This window comes from Megascapheus bottae, chromosome 28 (genome assembly GCF_031878675.1).
Source record: "Megascapheus bottae isolate mThoBot1 chromosome 28, mThoBot2.hap1, whole genome shotgun sequence".
NCBI lineage: Eukaryota > Metazoa > Chordata > Mammalia > Rodentia > Geomyidae > Megascapheus > Megascapheus bottae.
The window spans coordinates 8,147,014-8,166,592 of record NC_143536.1 but is presented as its reverse complement, the minus strand read 5'-3'; the positions used below and the strand labels follow the sequence as shown (position 1 = coordinate 8,166,592).

General features: G+C 54.1%; 1 protein-coding gene across 2 annotated transcripts; it reads left to right on the top strand.

Moving 5' to 3' along the window:
• Positions 1-552: 552 nt before the first annotated feature.
• On the top strand, positions 553-19,125 carry Rab35 (RAB35, member RAS oncogene family). Of its 2 annotated transcripts, XM_090320242.1 has the most exons (6): positions 558-763; positions 8,919-8,969; positions 12,628-12,751; positions 16,232-16,356; positions 16,435-16,559; positions 17,529-19,125. In XM_090320242.1, exons 1-6 carry the CDS (start codon positions 712-714, stop codon positions 17,655-17,657), a joined length of 606 nt encoding a protein of 201 aa, XP_090176368.1. In that variant the 5' UTR covers positions 558-711; the 3' UTR covers positions 17,658-19,125. The 2 variants fall into 2 exon arrangements, with proteins under 2 accessions (XP_090176369.1, XP_090176368.1); XM_090320243.1 differs by lacking the exon at positions 16,435-16,559 and having other exon boundaries at positions 553-763.
• Positions 19,126-19,579: the final 454 nt, after the last annotated feature.

Here is a 19,579-nt window from a genome sequence, read left to right as displayed (position 1 = left end):
AGGCCCGGGGGCAGGGGGTGCCGGCGACTTTACCAAAGTCACGGCTCGGCGGCACCGGGCTCGGGCGTCGTTTCCGCGCCGCGCTGGGGGCCGCAGGCGGCTCGGCTCCCGGGGGCCCTGGCCGGCGACCCCCAGGCCCCGGACGCTCGCTGCGCCTCGCCGGCCCGCCGCGCCCATCCGACCTCTGGACCCGAGGAGCCGCGAGCTCGGCGTCCGCCGCGACGCGAGGGGTGGTCGCTGTCCCTCCGCGGAGCGCGCGCGGGCCTGGAAGGTGAAGGAACGGAACGTCCACGGGCGGGCTCCGTCGCCGCGCTCGGTGTCTTCCAGTCGGGGCTGGACAGGAGCGCGGTTCCGCGAGCCGCGACGGTGACGCTCGCCGGGGCTCCGCCAGAGCGCGTGCGCGGGCCCGCGCGTGCGCGCCGAGGGCGCGGCCGGCTAAGACTGCGGCTGCGCGGAGGCGGCGCCAGGCGCTGCGCCTGCGCAGTAGTGGGGTGGGGCGGGAAGAAGGGAGGCGGTGGCCCCGGCGGCGGCTGTGAGGAGGAGGAGGAGGAGGGGGTGCGGAGGGAGGTGTTTCTGTCAGTTCCGGCTGTTTGTTCGGGAAGTGGATCCGCCGCTGCCGGAGCAGCCCGGAGGGAGCTGCGGATCGCGAGGCCAGCACCGACCCCGCCCGCCCGCCCGTCCGGCCGCCCGCGCGTACCGCCCCCGCCCGCCATGGCCCGGGACTACGACCACCTCTTCAAGCTGCTCATCATCGGCGACAGCGGTGAGGGCCGCGGCGGCCGGAGGAGGCGCGGGCCCTGCCGGGCGCGGCCCGCGGGGGCCTCGGGGCGGGCGGGGAGGTGCCGGCCGCGCGGGGCGGGAGGCGGGCGGGCGGGGCCGCCCGGAGGACCCGAACCCGGGGGTGCGCCGGGGGGCTCCGGGCGGTGCCGGCCGGAGGTGTGGGCGCCGGGCGGCGGAGCCCAGGGGCCGGGTGTGCGGGGTCCACTCCCCGCGCCTGCTCCTCCCTCACGTGTGACCTTGGTCAAGTCTCACGATCTCCCGGAGTTGGAGAGATCCGGGTTCGAGTCCCGGGACCCGCAGCTCGTTCAGCTCAGTGACCTTGGGCAAGTCGCTTCACCTTTGCGAGCCTCAGTTCCCGCATCTGGGAAATGGGGACCTCCCTCGCTGGGTAGTTGTGAGTATTTGCTGAGATAATAGTGGGCAAAGTGCTTAGAGCGTGGCCAGGGGTAAAGTAAGCTGTGAGGAAGTGCTAGCTGTTGGTGTCGCCGTCAGGGACCTTTGTAAGACCCACTCTGTAAAAGTGTGTGTGTGTGGAGGGGCGGGTGGGGGGACATATCCCAGTGTTTGCCTTCTTGAGGTTGCTGTGAGTTGTAAATGAAGTAAGGCGGGTAAAAGCACTTGTGCAGATTTCATGTTGAATTATTAAGGCTTGCATGGTTCAGTGTGCACATCTGTAAAATGGAATGATGGTCGTTCTGCCTTCCTCCAGGGCTGCTGTGAGTATTCATTGACATAGTACACACGTAGTGTGGTGTTGGGGACCTCTGCCTGGCACACCCAGCGAGTGCACAGTGGCTGCTCTTAGCCACTATATACCAGAGAGGTATTGGGGGGGAGGGGGCAGTCAACTAGTGTATTTGGTTGAGAATTCCTGGTTCAGATCTCCTGTTCATAGAACAGTGCCTGCCACCCAGTAAGTGTTGAATACATAGTCGTGAAATGAATGAATGAACAGTGTTTCATAGGTAGTTGTTGAATGAAAGAATGAATGAATGGGGCCGGGAGTTTGGCCTAGTGGTAGAGTGCCTGCCTAGCATGCACAAAGACCCAGGTTCGATTCCTCGGCACCACATACATAGGAAAACGCTGGAAGTGGTGCTGAGGCTCAAGTGGCAGAGTGCTAGCCTTGAGAAAGCCCAAGAACAGTGCTCAGGTCCTGAGCTAAAGGCCAGGACTGGCAAAAAAAAAAAAAAAGAATGAATGAATGAACATCCAGTGTCCTTAGAAAAGATAATCTGATTTCTGGCAAGGGCCAAGGAGGGTTTAGAGGTGTTTGGAATGTGACAGGTGTGCAGGTTTATTGGGTGACCAAGAGGTCAGGAAGGCAGGCCCCAGGAGGTTTATTGGAGCATAGCTAAATTGCTGGGATTACATGGTGTCCGGGAAAGAGGCCTGGGGAGCAGCTAAGTTTATGGACCAGACTTGAGTTGAATTGTGGGGATGAGGGTTATGTGACTAGACGCAGATGCCAGGTGGGTTGTAGGGCTTATGGACGGTTAAGGAAATAAGGGGACCAAATCCTTTGTGAGACCCAGGACACACAGAGAAAGTGGGCACTGGGGGCTTCAGTGCTCATTGGCTTCTGAACCCCAAGTTTCTACTATCCAGCTCTGTCTCTGTCTGGGTTTTTTTGTTTGTTTGTTTTGTTTTGTTTTTGCTAGTCCTGGGCCTTGAACTCAGCGCCTGGGCACTGTCCTTGGGCTTTGTCAAGGCTAGCGCTCTACCACTTGAGCTACAGCATCAAGCTCTTTTTTTTGTGTATGTGGTACAGAGGAATGGAACCCAGGTCTTTGTGCATGTTAGGCAAGCACTTTACCCCTAGAATCTATTTTTCTCATTTCTTTGGCTCCAGAATCCCTTCGTGCTATCTCAGGTTTCAGGTAGCAACAAATGGCACCAATTTGTTGGTGTTCCAATGAGATGGAAGAGTAACTGGTTGGGGAAGAGGTAAGGAAGGTGGAGGGCTGATGGGTTGTGGTTTGAGTGAAGGGAACCTAAGCAAGGTGCGGAGTCTTTTTTTTTTTTTTTTTTTGCCAGTCCTGGGCTTGAGCTCAGGGCCTGAGCCCTGTCCTTGGACTTTCTCAAGGCTAGAGCTCTACCACTTGAGCTTCAGCACCACTTCCGGCTTTTATCTATGTATGTGGTACCGAGGAATCGAACCCGGGTCTTCATGCATGCTAGGCAAGCACTTTAACCACTAGGCCAAACTCCCGGCCTGGTGCGGAGTCTTTTACTTGGATGTGGGCTGTGGTTCGCCCCAGGGTCCCGAGGCCCTCTGCCTTTGTAGCATTTGCCTTCTGTGCTGGCCTTGGTTAAAGTCAGCCTGCTCTGGCAGAGGTCTGTCTTTATCCCCCTGCAAGACATCTCGGGCCTCTGTGTGGATATGAAAAAATGAAAGGCCTTAAACTGAGCAAGAAGATGCACCTTGCTGGCTTTTCTCCTCCAAGAAGTCCCGAGATGGTTTGGCTGCATTTGGTGCATTTGCATGGTTTATTTATTTCCCCTCCCCCCCCCAACACACACACACTCAGAAGTCAGGTGTGGGAGAAGACTCACAGGATCAAGACTTCTGTGGTCCATCTATGAGTTCAATCTAAGCATGTAGGTCTGGGTTGTGTGGAGGAGTTAAAATGGGTTGTTGTTTGATTTCTCCTGATGTTAGTTGATACCCAAAGCCTAACATTTAGGAAACTGGGAGATGATGACCATGGAAGTTCAGACTAAGCTTTTTAAAAAAAATTTGTGCTGGCATTGGGTCTTGAACTTAGGGCCTGGGCACTGTCTCTTTTTTTTTTTTTTTTTTTTTTTTTTGCCAGTCCTGGGCTTGAGCTCAGGGCCTGAGCCCTGTCCTTGGACTTTCTCAAGGCTAGAGCTCTACCACTTGAGCCTCAGCACCACTTCCGGCTTTTTTCTATGTATGTGGTACCGAGGAATGGAACCCGGGTCTTCATGCATGCTAGGCAAGCACTTTAACCAGTAGGCCAAACTCCCGGCCCCTGGGTACTGTCTCTTAGCTCAAGGCTGGCATTCTACTACTTAAACCACAGCTCTTCTTTTGGCTTTGTGCGTGTGTGTGTGTGTGTGTGTGTGTGTGTGTGTGTTGGTGTGTGTTGGTCCCGTGCACAAAAAACCTTAAATTTAGTGTGTGTGTGTGTGTGTGTGTGTGTGTGTGTGTTGGTCCTGAGCACAAAAAACCTTAAATTTAGGGCCTGAGTGCTGTCCCTGAGCTTTTTTGCTCAAGGTTTGCTAGCATTCTTCACTTCCGGCTTTTTAGTGGTTAATGAGAGATAAGAGTCTTACCAAATTTCCTGTTAGGGCTGGCTTTGAATCGTGATCCTCAGATCTCAGCCTCCTGTGTAGCATAGATTGCAGGTGTGAACTACCAGTGCCCACTCAAACTAAGCTTTGCAGCTGAACAGAGAGCCTGACATCATTTTCCTGCATTTGGCCTGTGTGTGTGTGTGTGTGTGTGTGTGTGTGTGTGTGTGTGATATCACATGATTTCACAGACACTTTCTCATCTGATTCTCACCCATGGCCTGTGTCATTGGCCGTGCTCAGAGGAGGTAACTGCCTTGTCCCAAATCCCACAGCTTGTCAGAAGCAAAGTCAGGAGCTAAAGCACATCTATGCTAATATGTGTGAAAGCAGCTGGTGCTGGGCTGGCAAGCAGGGCCCTCAATGAATGTTAGTTTCTTTATAACTCTAGAGTTCTTCTTCCCACTCTGCCACATTGTACACACTTCTGGAATGTGTTTCCTTGGCTTTTGCATCTTTTTTTTATGCCTGAGGTTCTGTACTTTTTCTTATGTTCTTCAGTCATTGGCTCTTTTTTTTTATTATCATTATTATTATTATTATTGTGCCAGTACTGGGCCTTGAACTCAGGACCTTGAGCTCCCATTGGGCTTTGTTACTCAAGGCTAGTGGTCCCTATTCCAATTCTGGCTTCTTATTGGTTAATTGAAGATAAATGTATTGTATTTGGCTGCATAGGCTGGCTTCAAAGCATGATCCTCAGATTTCAGCTTCCTGAGTAGGTGAGCCACTAGTGCCTGCCTTGGCTCTTGCAACAACCTCCATTGGACCAGCCATCTTCATTCTTCGAAGAAGGATGCTAGTGTGGCCATCAGACCTGGTAGATTGTTCCACCTTACAGATGAGTAAACTGAGGCTCTGGGGATGGGACTTGTCAGGTCACACAGTGAGGTAGATCACTTTGTTTGGGTCTTCAGCAGGCTGGAACTGAAGCAGAAAGGAGTGAGAGGGCGCCGGGAGTTTGGCCTAGTGGCAGAGTGCTTGCCTAGCATGCATGAAAACCTGGGTTCGATTCCTCAGTACCACATACATAGAAAAGCCAGAAGTGGTGCTGTGGCTCAAGTGGTAGAGCACTAGCCTTGAGAAAGCCCCAAGACAGTACCCAGGCCCCAAGACTGGCAAAAATAAAAAGTAGGCACAGAGTCAGGGTGAAGACTTTCCTAGCTGACGTGAATAGTACTCCTGCAGCCTGAGGAGAAAGTGGTGGCTGCATGTGCATCACCTACCTGCCAGGAGGCCCTGGATGTGCGGGGGCTTTCTGTAGCATAGATAAAGCTGGAGCGGCATTTTTTATTTTTTTTTCCTTTTTCTCAAGGCTAGTGCTCTACTACTTGAACCACAGCTCCACGTCTGGCATTTTTGTGGTTAATTGGAGATGAGTCTCCCAGGCTTTTCCTGCCCAGGCTGGTTTGGACTGTGATTCTCAGATCTCAGCTTCCTGAGTAGCTGGGATTACTAATAGGTATGAAGTACCAGTGTCCTGCTTGGAGTAGCTTTGGCTGTGACAGAGTGGGCATCTGTTGCTGCCAGTGCTGCAGTTAGATGGTAGCAGGAATATTCGGGAGTTGGCATGTGGCAGTGGACGTCACAGTGGTGAAGGCTGGTGTTAGTACCACGTGGTGCAACCGCAATGGTCCGTCCATCCTTCCTTCCTTCCTTCTTTTTTTTCTTTCTTCCCTCCTTTCTCTTTCTTTCCCTCCTTCCCCTCCCTCCCTCTCTCCCTCCTCCCCCCTCCCTCCCTCCCTCCCTCCCTCCCTCCCTCCCTTCTTCCCTCCTTCTCTCTCGCTCTCTCTCTTTCTCCTTCCTTCCTTCCTTCCTTCCTTCCTTCCTTCCTTCCTTCCTTCCTTTCTCTCTTTCTCTCTTTCTCTCTTTCTCTCTTTCTTTCCTGTCCTAGTGCTTGAATACAGGGCCTGGGTACTGTCCTTGAGCTTTCTCAAGGCTAGTGCTCTACCACTTGAACCATAGCACCACTTCTGGCCTTTTCTGTGTATATGGTTGCAAGGAATTGAACCCAGGGCTTCGTGCACACTAGGCAAGCACTCTACCACTAGGCCACACTCCTGGCCCAGCCCAGTAGTTTTCATCTACTTTGACAGGAGCATGGGGGTAGCAGAGGGGACCCAGCTATGCCACTGTGTCACTGTTGATTTGGATAAAATATACTTTAAGGAAAGGACTCTGCTGCTCCCTAGAAGTGTGAAAGCGACTGTTTTTTTGCTAGCTGTCAGTGGGATGCCATTACTTCATGTGTGGATGGATGGGTGAAGATTGTTTTGTTGGTGTCTCCTGGGTGCTGGGCTCATCTCACGGCACTGTGAATGACAGAGTGGAGAGGTCAGGTTTGTGTCCTGGAAAAGCTGACGGCCTAGTGGCCCAGACGGGAGTTTTTAGCTGAGTAAGCTGGACCCAGGCACCAGGAGGAAGCAGCAGAGCAGAGGGTGCTGGCATCAGGCAGCGCACAGTGGAGATAGCCCAGAACTTGGGCTTTCTTTGGACTTAGCAGGAAGCCTCACGACAGAGCAAGGAAGTGCCCGGCAAGAGTAGTGTCCTGGGCGCTGCATCTGTCTGCTCAGGAGGACCTTGCCTCTGGCCTGCCCTTGGGAGGACTCAGGACTTAATCTCTGGGCCATCCCCAGACGAGATCCTGAGGACTGCCTGGAGAAGGCGTCGGGCTTAGTTTAGAGACAGGCAGCTGAGCTTAGTCTGTAGTGGTAGTTTGCTACGTGGTTACTTGGGGGCTGAGGTACAGGTGGTGTTTTTGAGAATCTGATTAAAGCCATGGGCTCTCCCCAAATAGGGTGCATGTGCCCCAAATCCTCACAGTGCATGTAGTAGATCCTAGGTGAAGGTCATATAGGTGTTTGGTGTTTCTAATGGAGTGAGATGGCATAGCTGTGACTTATTCCACTTCCTGGGTATACTAAGACTTCCCTAAGCCAGGGACCAGTAGTTTATGCCTGTGACCCTAGCTACTCAGGAGGCTCAAAGACAGCCTGGGCAGGATAGCCCATTAGACTCATCTCCAGTTAACCACCAGAAAGCTGACAGTGGCACTGTAGTTCAAAGTGGTAGAAGGGCTGGAAGTGTGGCCTAGTGGTGGAGTGCTTGTCTAGAATGCATGAAGACCTGGGTTGGATTCCTCAGTACCACATACACAGAAAAAGTCAGGCGTGGTGCTATGGCTCAAGTGGTAGAGCTCTAGCCTTGAGGAAAAAGCCCAAGGACAGTGCTCAGGTCCTGAGTCCAAGCCCCAGGACTGGCAAAAAGAAACAAAAACAAAAAGTGGTAGAGTGTTAGCTTTGAGCAAAAATGCTCAGGGATAGAGCCTGGGGCCTGAACTCTTGCATCACAACCCATCAAAATGAGAAAAAGCTGAGCAGGAGGCTGAGGCCTTGTGTTCAAGCCCCAGCACTGGAACAGAAGGAAAACAAAGACCCCTCCAGCAGTGAGTACTGGGGAGGCCTGAGTTTCGGTCTTCTTCCTTCTTCACACAGAGACTTAAGTGAGCTGCTCAGAGCTGCTGCTCCCTCCTCTGAGGAGCTGGAGTTCGGGAGCACCTAAGTGCTCACCACACAGACCCAACCCAGTCCATGTATGCATGTCGATCATTTCCTTCTGAGACTGATTGGCCCGGCGGGACTTGGTGGTGGGGAGGGCCAGGTGGGGAGGGATGGAAGCTGCGGTGTGTTGAGGTTCCCCCCCCACCTCTGATTGTGCAGTGAACAGCCAGGAGCTGCTGTGGTTAAGTGCAGTTACCTGAACAAACGTGGGCTGGAGGCCCGACAGGTGTCCTGGAGACTCTGCCACCCACCTGCCCTGCCCGCCCGCCTGCCAAGTTGGTGCTGATTCAGCAGGGGGGGGGAACCGACAAGGGACAGTTGGTTCTAGTTGTGTGGGGCCTGATGTCCTTCAGAAGAGCCCCGATGGAATAAGCGTTCCTTCCTTGGTGAAGCTACTTGCAGGCTAAAGTTCCATACAGAGGGTGCCAGGCTTGGGACCCCTATGTTGTCAGTGCCCTCTGGGGTAACGCCTGGTCTCACTTGGTTGACCTTCCCCCTGCCTGTCTGTTGTCTTTTATCTCTCTCCTGGCCGTCAGGACAGTCCTCGGCACTAGGCTTGGGCACAAGTCTCTGTCACCTCCCCCAGGGGAGTTGTGAGCAGCTTGTTTTACATGAGGACGGAGGAAAAGGTCAGGGATTGAAGGGAAGAGATGTTCCTGGTGTGTGCCTGCTTGGAGAGCACCAACCATGCCAGGATGCCCTTTTCTGTGCCTGTATTGGGCTTAAACTCAGGGTCAAGGCAGTGTCCCTGGGCTGTTTTGCTCAAGGTTGGCACTCTACTGCTGAGCCACATCTTCACTGTGTTGTTGGAGTAAGACTCCATAAAGACTCTTCCTTCTTGGCTGGCTTTAAACCATAATCCTCAGATCTTAGCCTCCAGAGCAGTAGGATGCTGGGATGAGCCCTGGTTCCCGCTCTGGGCTTCTTTGTATGTGTGTGTGTTGGGGGGTCAGTTGTGAGGCTTGAACTCTGGGCTTGGGCACTGTTACTGAGCTCTTCGGCTTAAGGCTACCGTCCTACCCCTTGAGCCACAGCGCCACTTCCCGTTTTCTAGGTTAATTGGAGATAAGAGTCTCACAGACTTTTTTTGTGCCTGGGCTAGCTTTGAACCGCGATCCTCAGATCTCTGCCTCCTGAGTAGCTAGGATTACAGGCGTGAGTCACTGTGCCTGGTGCCTGGGCTTCTTAAAAGTTGGCACTCAGAAGTAGGCTAGAAGGAGGAGCTCACTTCTGGCTTACCCTGTGCTTTCTCTTTTGCAGGTGTGGGCAAGAGCAGCTTACTATTACGATTCGCAGACAACACTTTCTCAGGTAAGTCTTCCCTGGCTGCTGCAGGAGCAACTCAGTCTTGAAATCCCCTCCCCTAGCTCCAAACACATGGCTCTTTCGTTGTTCACAGAACTTTCTTGATTTGGTTGGCCAAAGATGGTGGAGGTGGGTGAGGTTAGAAGCTTTGTATTCTGCCGTAATCTACCTTGTTTACAAAGTGTGACTGATCTCTCTTGACCCAGGATCCATTACCTTGCACCCATTTACTACTAGGTGGTACATGCGTGATGTGAAGAATCCCACTTGTCCCCATGCCTGTCCTCTGCTGCCCTAGAAACCTTTGCTTACCGTGGGGTATATTGTGCCACTTTTTTTTTTTTTAAATTAGTTGTGGGCTTGAACTCAGGACCTGGTGCTATCTCCGAGTTCTATTACTTAAGGCTAGCTAGTACTCTACCACTTGGGCCAAAGTGCCACCTCCAGTTTTCTGGTGGTCAGTTGGAGATAAGAGTGCATGGACTTCCTTGCCGAGGTAGGCTTTGGATTGCAATCCTCAGATCTCAGCCTCCTGAGTAGCTGGGGTTATAGGCGTGCATTACCAGCACATGCTTTTCCACTGTCCCCCCCCACCCCCCTTGCTTTTCAGAAACTTTCCTCCTCTTTCAAGGGTCATGCTTTCACCCTGCCAGCCACAGGCCTCCGTGTGCTGGGCACCCATGAAATATTCAGTCACAGGGCTCCTCCAGTGTGTGGCTTGTGGTGGCTTCTGTAGTGCTGCATTAGTTGGCATACTTACCAGGGTTCCCCAGAAGTGAGGTTACTGGGTCACTGGGTCAGAGGCATTCCAACTTTTCCTTGCAGAGATACTGAGATAATTTGGAGGGGGTTGAAAGTGTTCCTTGTCAGCTCCTTGTCAGCTTTGATCAGTGCTTCCCTTTTGCTAAGTGGATAGGCAAAAAGTGCTGTCTGGCCTGCATTTCTGTGTCCCGATCACACAGGGGCTCCAGGCAGGGTTGGCCTCGTTGCTTGAGGACTGAAGTAGGATTCCCTCTGATGTGATTGAGGGGTCAGTGACCCTTAGGAAGTGAATTTCTAGCTGATGCATCCTGGCCACCAGCTATCTTAGGAGAAAGGGGGGTTTTTCCTCCTCTGCCTTCAGCAATTTCTGCAGCACCAGTGTTGCTAGGAAGAGTTGGCTTCTCTGTTGTGACCTTGAGGGAATGACTCAGCTTCCCCGAGTCATTGTAAAAATGTCACTGTCCCTCTGACGTGGGATGTAGGAACACCTGAGAGCCTAGGTCCGCATGCCTGGACCCGGTAATTGCCCCACAATACCCGCTGTTCGTGTGGCTGTTATCCTCTGTTGAAGAATGTCAACTACTGGGCAGCCTTGGCTTAGCTGGGAACCGTCTGTCTTGTCCTGTGGCTGCCCGCTCTAGGGGATGCTTCGCAGTCTCCTCTGCTCGGTTGACTTCCGGTATCCTAGCTCACCATTGGTTCTCACTCGGCAGCCATGCTCCGCCGTGTGGGAATCTCTGCCACCCTGGCTCACTTGAGAGGCTTTACAGCAGGCCTCTCCACTGCCACACTCTTGACACTGGGCCGTGCAATTCTGTGTGGCGTGTGTGTATGTTCCTCTGTTTTAAAGGGTGTTGAACAGTATCTCTGGGTTAGATCAACCTTCTAGATGCCAATGTCACTGTGGCAACCAAAACTGTCCCCAGACTGTGCCGAGTATCTGGCAACTAGATCTTCCCTGATTGGAACCACTGATTTATTATTCTCTGTCCTGCTTTCCTTCTTATTCTGTGTGTGTGCATGTGTCTGTGTGTGCTGGTCCTGGGCTTGAACTCAGGGCCTGGGCACTATCCCTGAGTTTTTGTGCGTGAGGCTAGTGATGCTCTACTACTTGAACCTCAGCTTCACTTCCTGCTTTTTGGTGGCTAGAGATGAGTCTTACAGGCTTTCCTGTCCCAGTTGGCTTTGAACCGAAGTCCTCAGTTCTCAGCTTCCCGAGAGCTAGGATTATAGGCCCAAGTCAGTCTTGGGGCTTGAATTTAGTGCTCTGCTTACATATTTTTTCTACCACTTGAGCCACAGCACCACTTCCGGCTTTTTCTATGTATGTGGTACTGAGAAATCAAACTTTGTGCATGCTAGGCAAGCACTCTACCACTAGGCCATACTCCCGGTCCCTGAACTGGACTATTGTACTGACCATTCTCAAATTCACCTTCCACAGTGATGCCCCAAGCATCATTTAAAAATGCAGCTCTGGGCTGGGAGTGTAGCCTAATGGTAGAGTATTCGCCTAGCATGCACAAGGCCCTGGGTTCCATTCCTCGGTACCATATACACAGAAAAGCTGCAAGTGGTGCTATGGCTCAAGTGCTAGAGGGCCAGAAAACCCAAGGACTGTGCCAAGGCCCTGAATTCAAGCCCCAGGACTGGCAAAAAAACCCAAAAACCCACAGCTCATGTTTTAGTGGAAACTCAGTCTCTCCTCCCCTCCGCCCTCCAGTCGCACACAGGGAACAGTCTAAGTTGTCAGAATGGCACAGGGCCTAGAGTTTGGCTTTGGCTTCCTGGCCTACCCCACTGTGGCTCTGCCTTACAGAGCACACACTCCTCAGGATCTGTGTCTCAGGTTACACCTTGTTAGGAAGTTAGTTTTCTGGGTCGGTCATTTAATTTTTTTGCTAGTCGTGGGGCTTGAACTCAGGGCGTGAGCACTGACCTTGGACTTTCCTCAAGGCTAGAGCTCTACCACTTGAGCCTTAGCACCACTTCCACCTTTTTTTCTATGTATGTGATACTGAGGAATCAAACACTGGTCTTAGTGTGTGATAGGCAAGCACTCTACCACTAGGCCAAACTCCCTGCTCCTGAGTCATTTAATTTTTTTAAGTACAATTTTATTATTAAGATGTTGTACAGAGAGGTTATCATTATCATAAGTTGGGTAATGAATGTGTGTGTGTGTGTGCGCGTGCGCGCGCGCGCGTGTGTGTGTGTGTGTGTGCGCGCGCATGTGCATGTGTGCGACAGTCCTGGGGTTTGAACATAGGGTCTGGGCACTGTCCCCAAGCTTTATTTGCTCAAAATTAGCACTTTAGTACTTGAGCTACAGCTCCACTCCCAGCTTTTTATGCGCTTAATTGAAGCTAGTCTGACAAACTTTTCTTGCCTGGGCTGACTTTGAACCTCGCTCCTCAGAGCTCAGCCTCCTGAGTAGGCAGGGCTACAGGTGTGACTCACTGATAGCATGAGAACATTTCTTTTTGGACAGTGTTCACCCTTCCTTCCCTCTATCCCGGTTTCCTTCTCCTGTCCCTGCCGACAAGTTGCATAGTTCATTTTCCACATTGTGTTTACCATGTTAAAAAGCAGTTTTTTGGGTCATTAAAATTTTTTTTCTTTTTTGGATCTGGAGTCATAGCTGACCTGTCTCCACCGTTCTAGTAGAGCCTGTCCCCTTTCCCCTAGTCACATCCCACTGGATTTCCACCGTGAAATGCCATCTCTTTAGTTCATGGCCTGGTATCCTGCCTCACTTCCACGGTGGACTCTTCGCTCCGGAATCCTCTGGGGCCTTGGCTGTGGAGTGGGTGGCAGGTTCCCTGAGGTCTGCCCTGTGTAGCTTTGGGACATGGAGGCCTGGTGCCCCACTGGCCCTGGCTGATGGGCCACCTGTGTGCAGGCAGCTACATCACCACAATTGGAGTGGACTTCAAGATTCGAACGGTGGAGATCAACGGGGAGAAAGTGAAGCTGCAGATCTGGGACACGGCAGGGCAAGAGCGCTTCCGCACCATCACCTCCACGTGAGTCCAACCCACGCCTGCCCCCTCTTTCTGGCCCCCCCCCCCCCCCCGCTTCCTGAAGATTCCAGAAGTGGCAATGTCCTGCCGGGACTAGTGTGGGGTAGGCTAGGCAGGCAAGGGCTGAGTGTTGGCAGTGGTGTTTGGTGGGACAGTGGCTGTGTCCCCTCCCCTGGGCACAGATTTCCCCTGGCTGGCAGTAGCAGCGCTGTTACCCCCAGCGCTGACAAGTGCCCTGCCCAGGTGCTCACTGGCCAGGCAGTTCCTCCTGGCTCTGGGTACCCATCCTGACTCATCAGAGATGAATCTCTGGGACATGTGGTTTGGGGACCTCTTCCTCCATCCCATCCCCCCAAACTGTTTCCCGCATGTGGCCTCCTTTGCTGCTCTTGCTCCTTGGAGGCCTGGCTGCAGGAGGAGGAAAGCTCAGCTGCAGCGGGGCTTTCTGTTCTTGAGCTGTGAGGGGGCCACTGAAATGTCTGCTCTGCTCCGGGTTCTTGGGAAGTCACCTAGACGGACATCTGCCCTGGTTTTCCAGAGGCTTAGGCTCAGGGTGTGTTTGAATGTCACTGCCTGATTCCTGGTCCCTGCTTTGCGTGTTTCCTGGATCTTGATGACTTCTCAGTTTTACAGATGTGGAGCCTCTGAGCAGTGGTCTTCCCCAAGTGCTGGCGGAGTCTGGGCTGGCTGCAGCAGAATGGGCCAGAGTCTCGCTTTCTGTGGGCGCCCTGGGACCGCTCTCCAGAGTAGTTCTCGTTATTGGACTCAGCCAGGCATGGGCGGAAATCCCCTGGGAAAAACTCTGTCCCTTTTCAGTGTGGACACCTTCAGGATCCCCAGGGTGGGATGGAGAGTGAAGGGTGCAGGGCTGGGCAGGGAGGAGCACAGGCTCTGTGTGGGCTGTACGGCCAGCATCAGCCCTGCAGTGGGCACATGAGCATCTTGGCCGGCCCTCCCAGAATGCACTCTGTGATGACGCACTAGAGCGAGGGCTTCGGGTGCCAGCGAGGACTGCAGGACTCTGGGTCAGGCCCCAGGTGTAGGTCAAGCAGTAGAGAGCTTGTGAGTTCAAACCTCAGCACCTCCATTCCCACCAAAACTAAAACCAAAACAGAGGAGCTGCTTGGAGCCCATGGACCCAAGCAAGAGCCCCTCATAAGGGCTCAGGGCTGGCAGGTCTGTGCCCTGAACCACACTTCATCCCAGCAGGGAGTCTCGTGAACAGCCCTGGAGTCACACATGTGACTCGCTTGATGGCTTAGTCAGGATTGGAATTGAGGTTGATCGGATGCCAAAGGATAGGCCTTTCTCAGGCTCTGGTTCTGAGGGTTGAAGCCAGTTTGGGGGGCTCCCAGCAGCAGAGACAGTAGGCCAGTGTCCTCCAGGGGTCTAGGGCGCTGAGGCCTTTGCTGTAGCTGCCTCTGCTGCTCCCTATGAAGGCAGCACCTCTGGAGCAGGTGAGCTGAGGGACTTGGAGGAGTGACTCAGCAGCCCAGGGCATGTGTGTGTTTTGAGTGCTGGAGACGGGGTGGGCTCCCTGCTGGGTCCAGACTTGCAGTGGTCCTGACTGTGTATCTGGGGAGGCCAGGGCCTGCTGGTGCCCCACGCATGTCACCCTGTGGTGGTGGTTGGGCGGCTGGGTAGGATGTGGCCTTGTCTGGTGCTGAGTACTGACAGAGCCAAATTGCATCCTGCTGGCCACCACAAGACTTGTTGGCTTCTTCCCTCTCCCGGAGCAGCCGAAGTTTGCTGGTCTGAGGGGGCAGCTGTGGGGGTGTGTGGGGGGAGAAAGAGGAAGTGCTAAGGGTGGGAGGGCTGGGGACTCAGACCTGAGCCCCAGGACTTCTAGCCAATCTCTCCCCTTAGCTTCACCATGTCCTTTGTCTCCCCGACAAATGGCCACAACGGCGTCTGTTGGACTGAGTTGCTACAAAGATGGCCAAATGGGGTGGTGGGAGTAAGGGGCTTGGCCCAGTGCCCGACCCGGAGCACGGGGCCTGGCGAGCCAGGGCTCGGAGCCCATCTGCTCAACAGAGCTTTGCTCAGATGAAGGCCTGTCCCTTGCCCACCAGGCAGAGGTGCTGAGGACTGGCAGGGAGTCCTGCCCAGGGCCACACTGAGGCATTTCTTGGGTGCAGGGCATTCTGCTGATAGGGATGGGGACCCACCCCAGAGGTGTCCATCAAGCTGAGGTGTGTGATGAGCTGGTGCTCTGGCCGCAGCTGCCTCAGTGCTGGGCCTGAGGCTGGGCTGGGCTCTGCAGGGCTGCAATGCTGGAGGCTGCACATGGCACCCTACAGACCTGCCCCGCCACCTCTATCAGAGACCCCAGATTGCCCTGGCAAGGGTGCAGTAATGATAAGGAGCATTCCACCCTTGGAGGTGCGTGCTTGAGTTACCTTCTTTGCTCCTCACAACCACCCCAAGCAGTGAGTACAAGCATCCCCATTTTCTAGTTGAGGAAACTGAGGCATGGTGAGGCAAAAGCAATCACAGTAAAGTCCCAGCATTTTAGAAATGGAGCGGGTTGACTTCTCCTCAGATCAGCCTTCAGGGTGAGGAGGTGGCCAGAGGGCTAGTGGGCAGGTGGCTGAGCCCTGAGCCCCACCTCCCAACCTCGCGGCTGCTCCCGCCCAGCCCACGCCTCCTCAGAGCTGGGGTTTAGGAGAGGGGCTACCCAGACTGCACCCAGTAGCAGCCAGTGAGCAGGAGGACGCAGCCTGTCCACAGGGTCTGCTCCTGGTGGGGTTGTCAGAGGCAGGAGGCATTGAGAGCCTGCGCTCTGTGTGTGGGCCACAGCCATGTGCAGAGAGGAACAGCACCAGGGTTTCTGTCTACAGCCTCGGGGAAGTGAGGGGCCCCACCTTCCTTTCCTGGATTCTTGGAATTGGTGTCATCCTCCACCTGTCCCTTGAGCCACCGGAATGAGTAGGGTGCAGTCTGACATGGTGGGTACCAGGTGTCTGTGGAGGAGCCAGATCTTTCCAGACTTTCCAGCAGCTTTTCTGGCAAGGTTTGGATGGCCAGGCACCAGCCTTACATGTTCTTACATGTCCTTGTTGTGCCCCCCCCCCTTCCCCCAGGAACCCAGAGGTGCGGGGAGGGAGGGCCAGCTGCCCCTGGGGGGAGGGGCACGCTTTGCCAGGGCACCACAGATGAAGTAGCTTCTTGGAAGGCGTTTTACTCAACCAGATTTCAGGAGAAAAAGTTTTGATAGTTGAACAAGGATCGTGACAGCCTGATGGCAAACCAAAATTTGCCTGAATTCTAAAGATAAAATGAGCACTAAATAGAAGCCTCCAGCTGGTGGCAGAATCTGAATCCCCGGGGGTGACTCCTCAGGCTGTTAGCTCTGGGCCAGCACCCCTCCTCTCCGATGCCCCAGGGACAGGCGTGAGGAACGTTGCTGCGTGAGCCGCCTGGCCCCCAGGGAAGCAGCTGCTCTTGTCTGGGCTGAGGCCTGATGTACACTTGGTCCTACAGGTATTATCGGGGAACCCACGGGGTCATTGTGGTTTATGATGTCACCAGTGCCGAGTCCTTTGTCAACGTCAAGCGGTGGCTTCATGAAATCAACCAGAACTGTGATGACGTGTGCCGAATATTAGGTGAGACAGGGCTCTGGGCGGGGGTGTGGGGAGAGCACCGGGTGCTCTGCAGAGCTGCTGATGAGCTCCGCCTTGCAGTGGGCAATAAGAATGACGACCCGGAACGGAAGGTGGTGGAGACAGAAGACGCCTACAAATTTGCTGGGCAGATGGGGATCCAGCTGTTTGAGACCAGCGCCAAGGAGAATGTCAACGTGGAAGAGGTGAGGCCCAGCTGAGACCTGGGACGGCGAGGGGGCTGCTGGGGCTCCTGCCCTAAGGCCTCCTTCCCCCCTCCCCCATCAGGACACTCGCATGACCAACCTTTGATGCCTTCTGTGAGCCACACATGGTGCCAGACCCATCTCTTCTCCCTCTATGCTTCTGATAAGGAGCCTGAGGCTCCAGGGGTTTAGTAACTTTAGGAAGGTCACCCTAGTAAGAGGTGAGGTCAAACTAAACTCGGTGCCACCCAGACCCTTGCCTTTCCACCCAGCACCTGCCTCGCTGGCCCTCCTCAGCTCCCACAGTCAGCACTTCCTTCTCTGGCTTTTCCTGGGTCCTGGTTGCTTTCCTCAGGCCTCCCCAGCTCAGTTGAGCACCTGCTGTGAGCCCTCTCTTCCCGAGTGCTGCTGCGACTCAGGTGGAAGGCAGAGCTTTGCCACAGCCCCGTTGCTGGCCTCACCAGCCCTGACTCCCCAGTGGAGTCCAGAAGCTCCAGGGAAGTGGGTCCCTGTTGCATCAGGAGTTCCGTCCTTAAATCCTGGTCTTGCCCTGTCTGGGCTTCATCCACAAGTGTGTAGGAGCCTGGCCAGTTTGTGCTCATAGGCACTGGCTCCGCCTTCTGCTTTCCTTTCCCACCACTGCTGCTGTTCCTCACCCTTCTGGGTGAAGCGGAGGTGAGGAAAGTGGCTGAGTCTGGTACTGGAAGGACATCAGGATGTATAAGCCCGGGGTGAGTGGACTGTATGTAGGTTCCCTCTGGCTGTGACTAGAGCAGGGCATCTTTACCTGTCTTGGTCAGAAGATTCTAGTTTAAAAAAGAGTAAAAAAATCCCTAAAAGAACAGCTCAGACAAACAAAAAGTACAGTCCACTAAGGAACAGGAAGCTGGGCCGCCTGGGAGGCAGCGACGCGGTCTGCAGGGGCTGCAGGGGCTTCCACACTAAGCCGCCTCACCATGTCCTCTCCAGATGTTCAACTGCATCACAGAGCTGGTTCTCCGAGCCAAGAAAGACAACCTGGCCAAACAGCAGCAGCAGCAACAGAACGACGTAGTGAAGCTCACGAAGAACAGTAAACGAAAGAAACGCTGCTGCTAATGCCCCAGCCCACTGCAGAGACTGCTGCGGTCCCTCCCCCGGCCCGAGGCCCAGAGGCTCCTCGGGGGACAGTCTCAGTTTCCTGCCGTTATTTAAAGAATTCTCCATGTTTTTTGTATCAGGAGGTGCGGTCAGCACTTCCTCTCCCTCCCCCCTCGAGTGCCAAGAAGGTGTTGGAGGAGCCGGGCCTTCCCACTGTGCCCTCCTGCCTGCCGAGGCGCCTGGACTTGGCGAGGACGCTGCCAGCTGAGCGGACTGATTAACCAGTTGTACATAGTGTATATTGCTTTAACCAGCCGCACACCCTCGTTCTGCTCTGGCTTTGCCTCTTTAATGCCAACCTGCTGAACAGACCCTCCCTCACCCTCCCAGCCCATCTGGCCTCCAGCAGCTTCCTGAGGAGACAGCCTCACTTTCTAGCTGTGTCTTTGGCTGACCTGGGCCCTTGGAGTGGGCTCCACGTTGCTCATTCTCTCCTACAGGCTGTTCCTGGCATGCAGGGTTTGACCCTCCCCCCTCTAGGGCTCGTGCCAGCCCACCTTCCAGCCCCCCAACTGCTCTGGGAGCTGGGACTCCTGGCCTTGAGGCATGCCCTGACCTCTGCTGGCCCCAGGGCTCTTGGTTCCGAGAGGAAGTCAGCACTGAGCTTTGGCCTCGTTTCTTGTCTTGCCTTCTAGAACCTCTGGTTTCATAGCCAGGGAGCCGTGGCTCCTAACTAAGCCCAACATGTTTCTGTTCCAGCAGAAAGGTAGGGGGTGTGACTGGGCAGAGACTGGGCTTATTGGGGAGCTGGGTGGTTTAGGAGCATTATTTTAACTGATAAAGTGAAGCCAAATCAAATGAATTAGCTCCTCATAATTATTTTCTCCCCAGTGTTTGGTTGGCCTCCCAACAAACGTTGTCCCACTGTAGGGCCCAGTGTTTTTAGAGCAGGGAATGGCTTTCTGTCATTTGGGGGCTAGGCTCTTACCATTTCTTGGGGAAAGAGAAGGGGCACTGCACCCTTGACCATGAGGGTCAAGCTTCCTGCTGGGGTCCCGAGTCTGTGTTGTAGCACCTTGATGTGGAGTGGACACCAGGGGCTGTCAGATGATGGCGTGACACCTCTGAGTGGGGACGGCAGCATTGGATCGCGAACCGAACTGTTTTAGTACAAAGGTGGTAGGATTTCTTAGCATGTGGGAAGAAATGGCAGTGGGGTGGGGGTAGCCCCAGTGTGACGGAGGCCAGTTCCCTGGAGGAAAAGCCAAGGTCATCTGCATTTGATTACTGCTCCCTCCCCAGGACACTTCATTCCCTTCTCCCCTAAAAGGATCACGTACCTGGAAAGAATCGATCTCAACACCATGATGTTTTACTAGATTTCCTGTCCTAGCCCTGACTGGACAATCACAGCTCTTACTGCAGAATTTCCATGTTAACACTGTGGATGGGTTTTTAATCAATAAAAACTGGGGGTTTCTTCTCACCTGTCTCTCCACTTGTCCAAAGTGTCAAAAGCTGGGGCTCCGTGTGACCAGGCCTTCCCCTTGGGGCTGTAGGCGTCGACAGGGGCTGTGCCAGGGGCTGAGCAGTTCACAGCCTTGTCTGGGGAACTGGGAGCGGCCTTGCAGTCCCTGTCCTCTGCACTGTCCTGGCTGCTGAGACATCTGGGGCGGGGTGGGGAGGTGCGCGGGGACTGAGCCAGGCTGGAGCAGCAGCAGCCCACACTAGATGCCTTGAGGGTTTCTGGCTCCTGGGCAGTTTTGGTGAGGACTGCCTGTCCCGCTGAGTGCTGCACTCATGAATCGGGGTTAGCGAGAGATGGGGGACTTGGGGCTAGATGGACTTGATGTGAAATTCCTGTCAAACAAACTTTTAAGTGGTTTACTAGGATTATTTCTGTATTCAAAGTTTCTAATTATGCTTTTCTAAAAAATACT

Coding starts and splice junctions, on each gene's coding strand:
- Rab35 (XM_090320242.1), top strand. CDS start 712: ATGGCCCGGGACTACGACCACCTCTTCAAGCTGCTCATCATCGGCGAC. Junction 764..8,918: donor GCTCATCATCGGCGACAGCG/GTGAGGGCCGCG, acceptor TCTCTTTTGCAG/GTGTGGGCAAGAGCAGCTTA. Junction 8,970..12,627: donor CGCAGACAACACTTTCTCAG/GTAAGTCTTCCC, acceptor ACCTGTGTGCAG/GCAGCTACATCACCACAATT.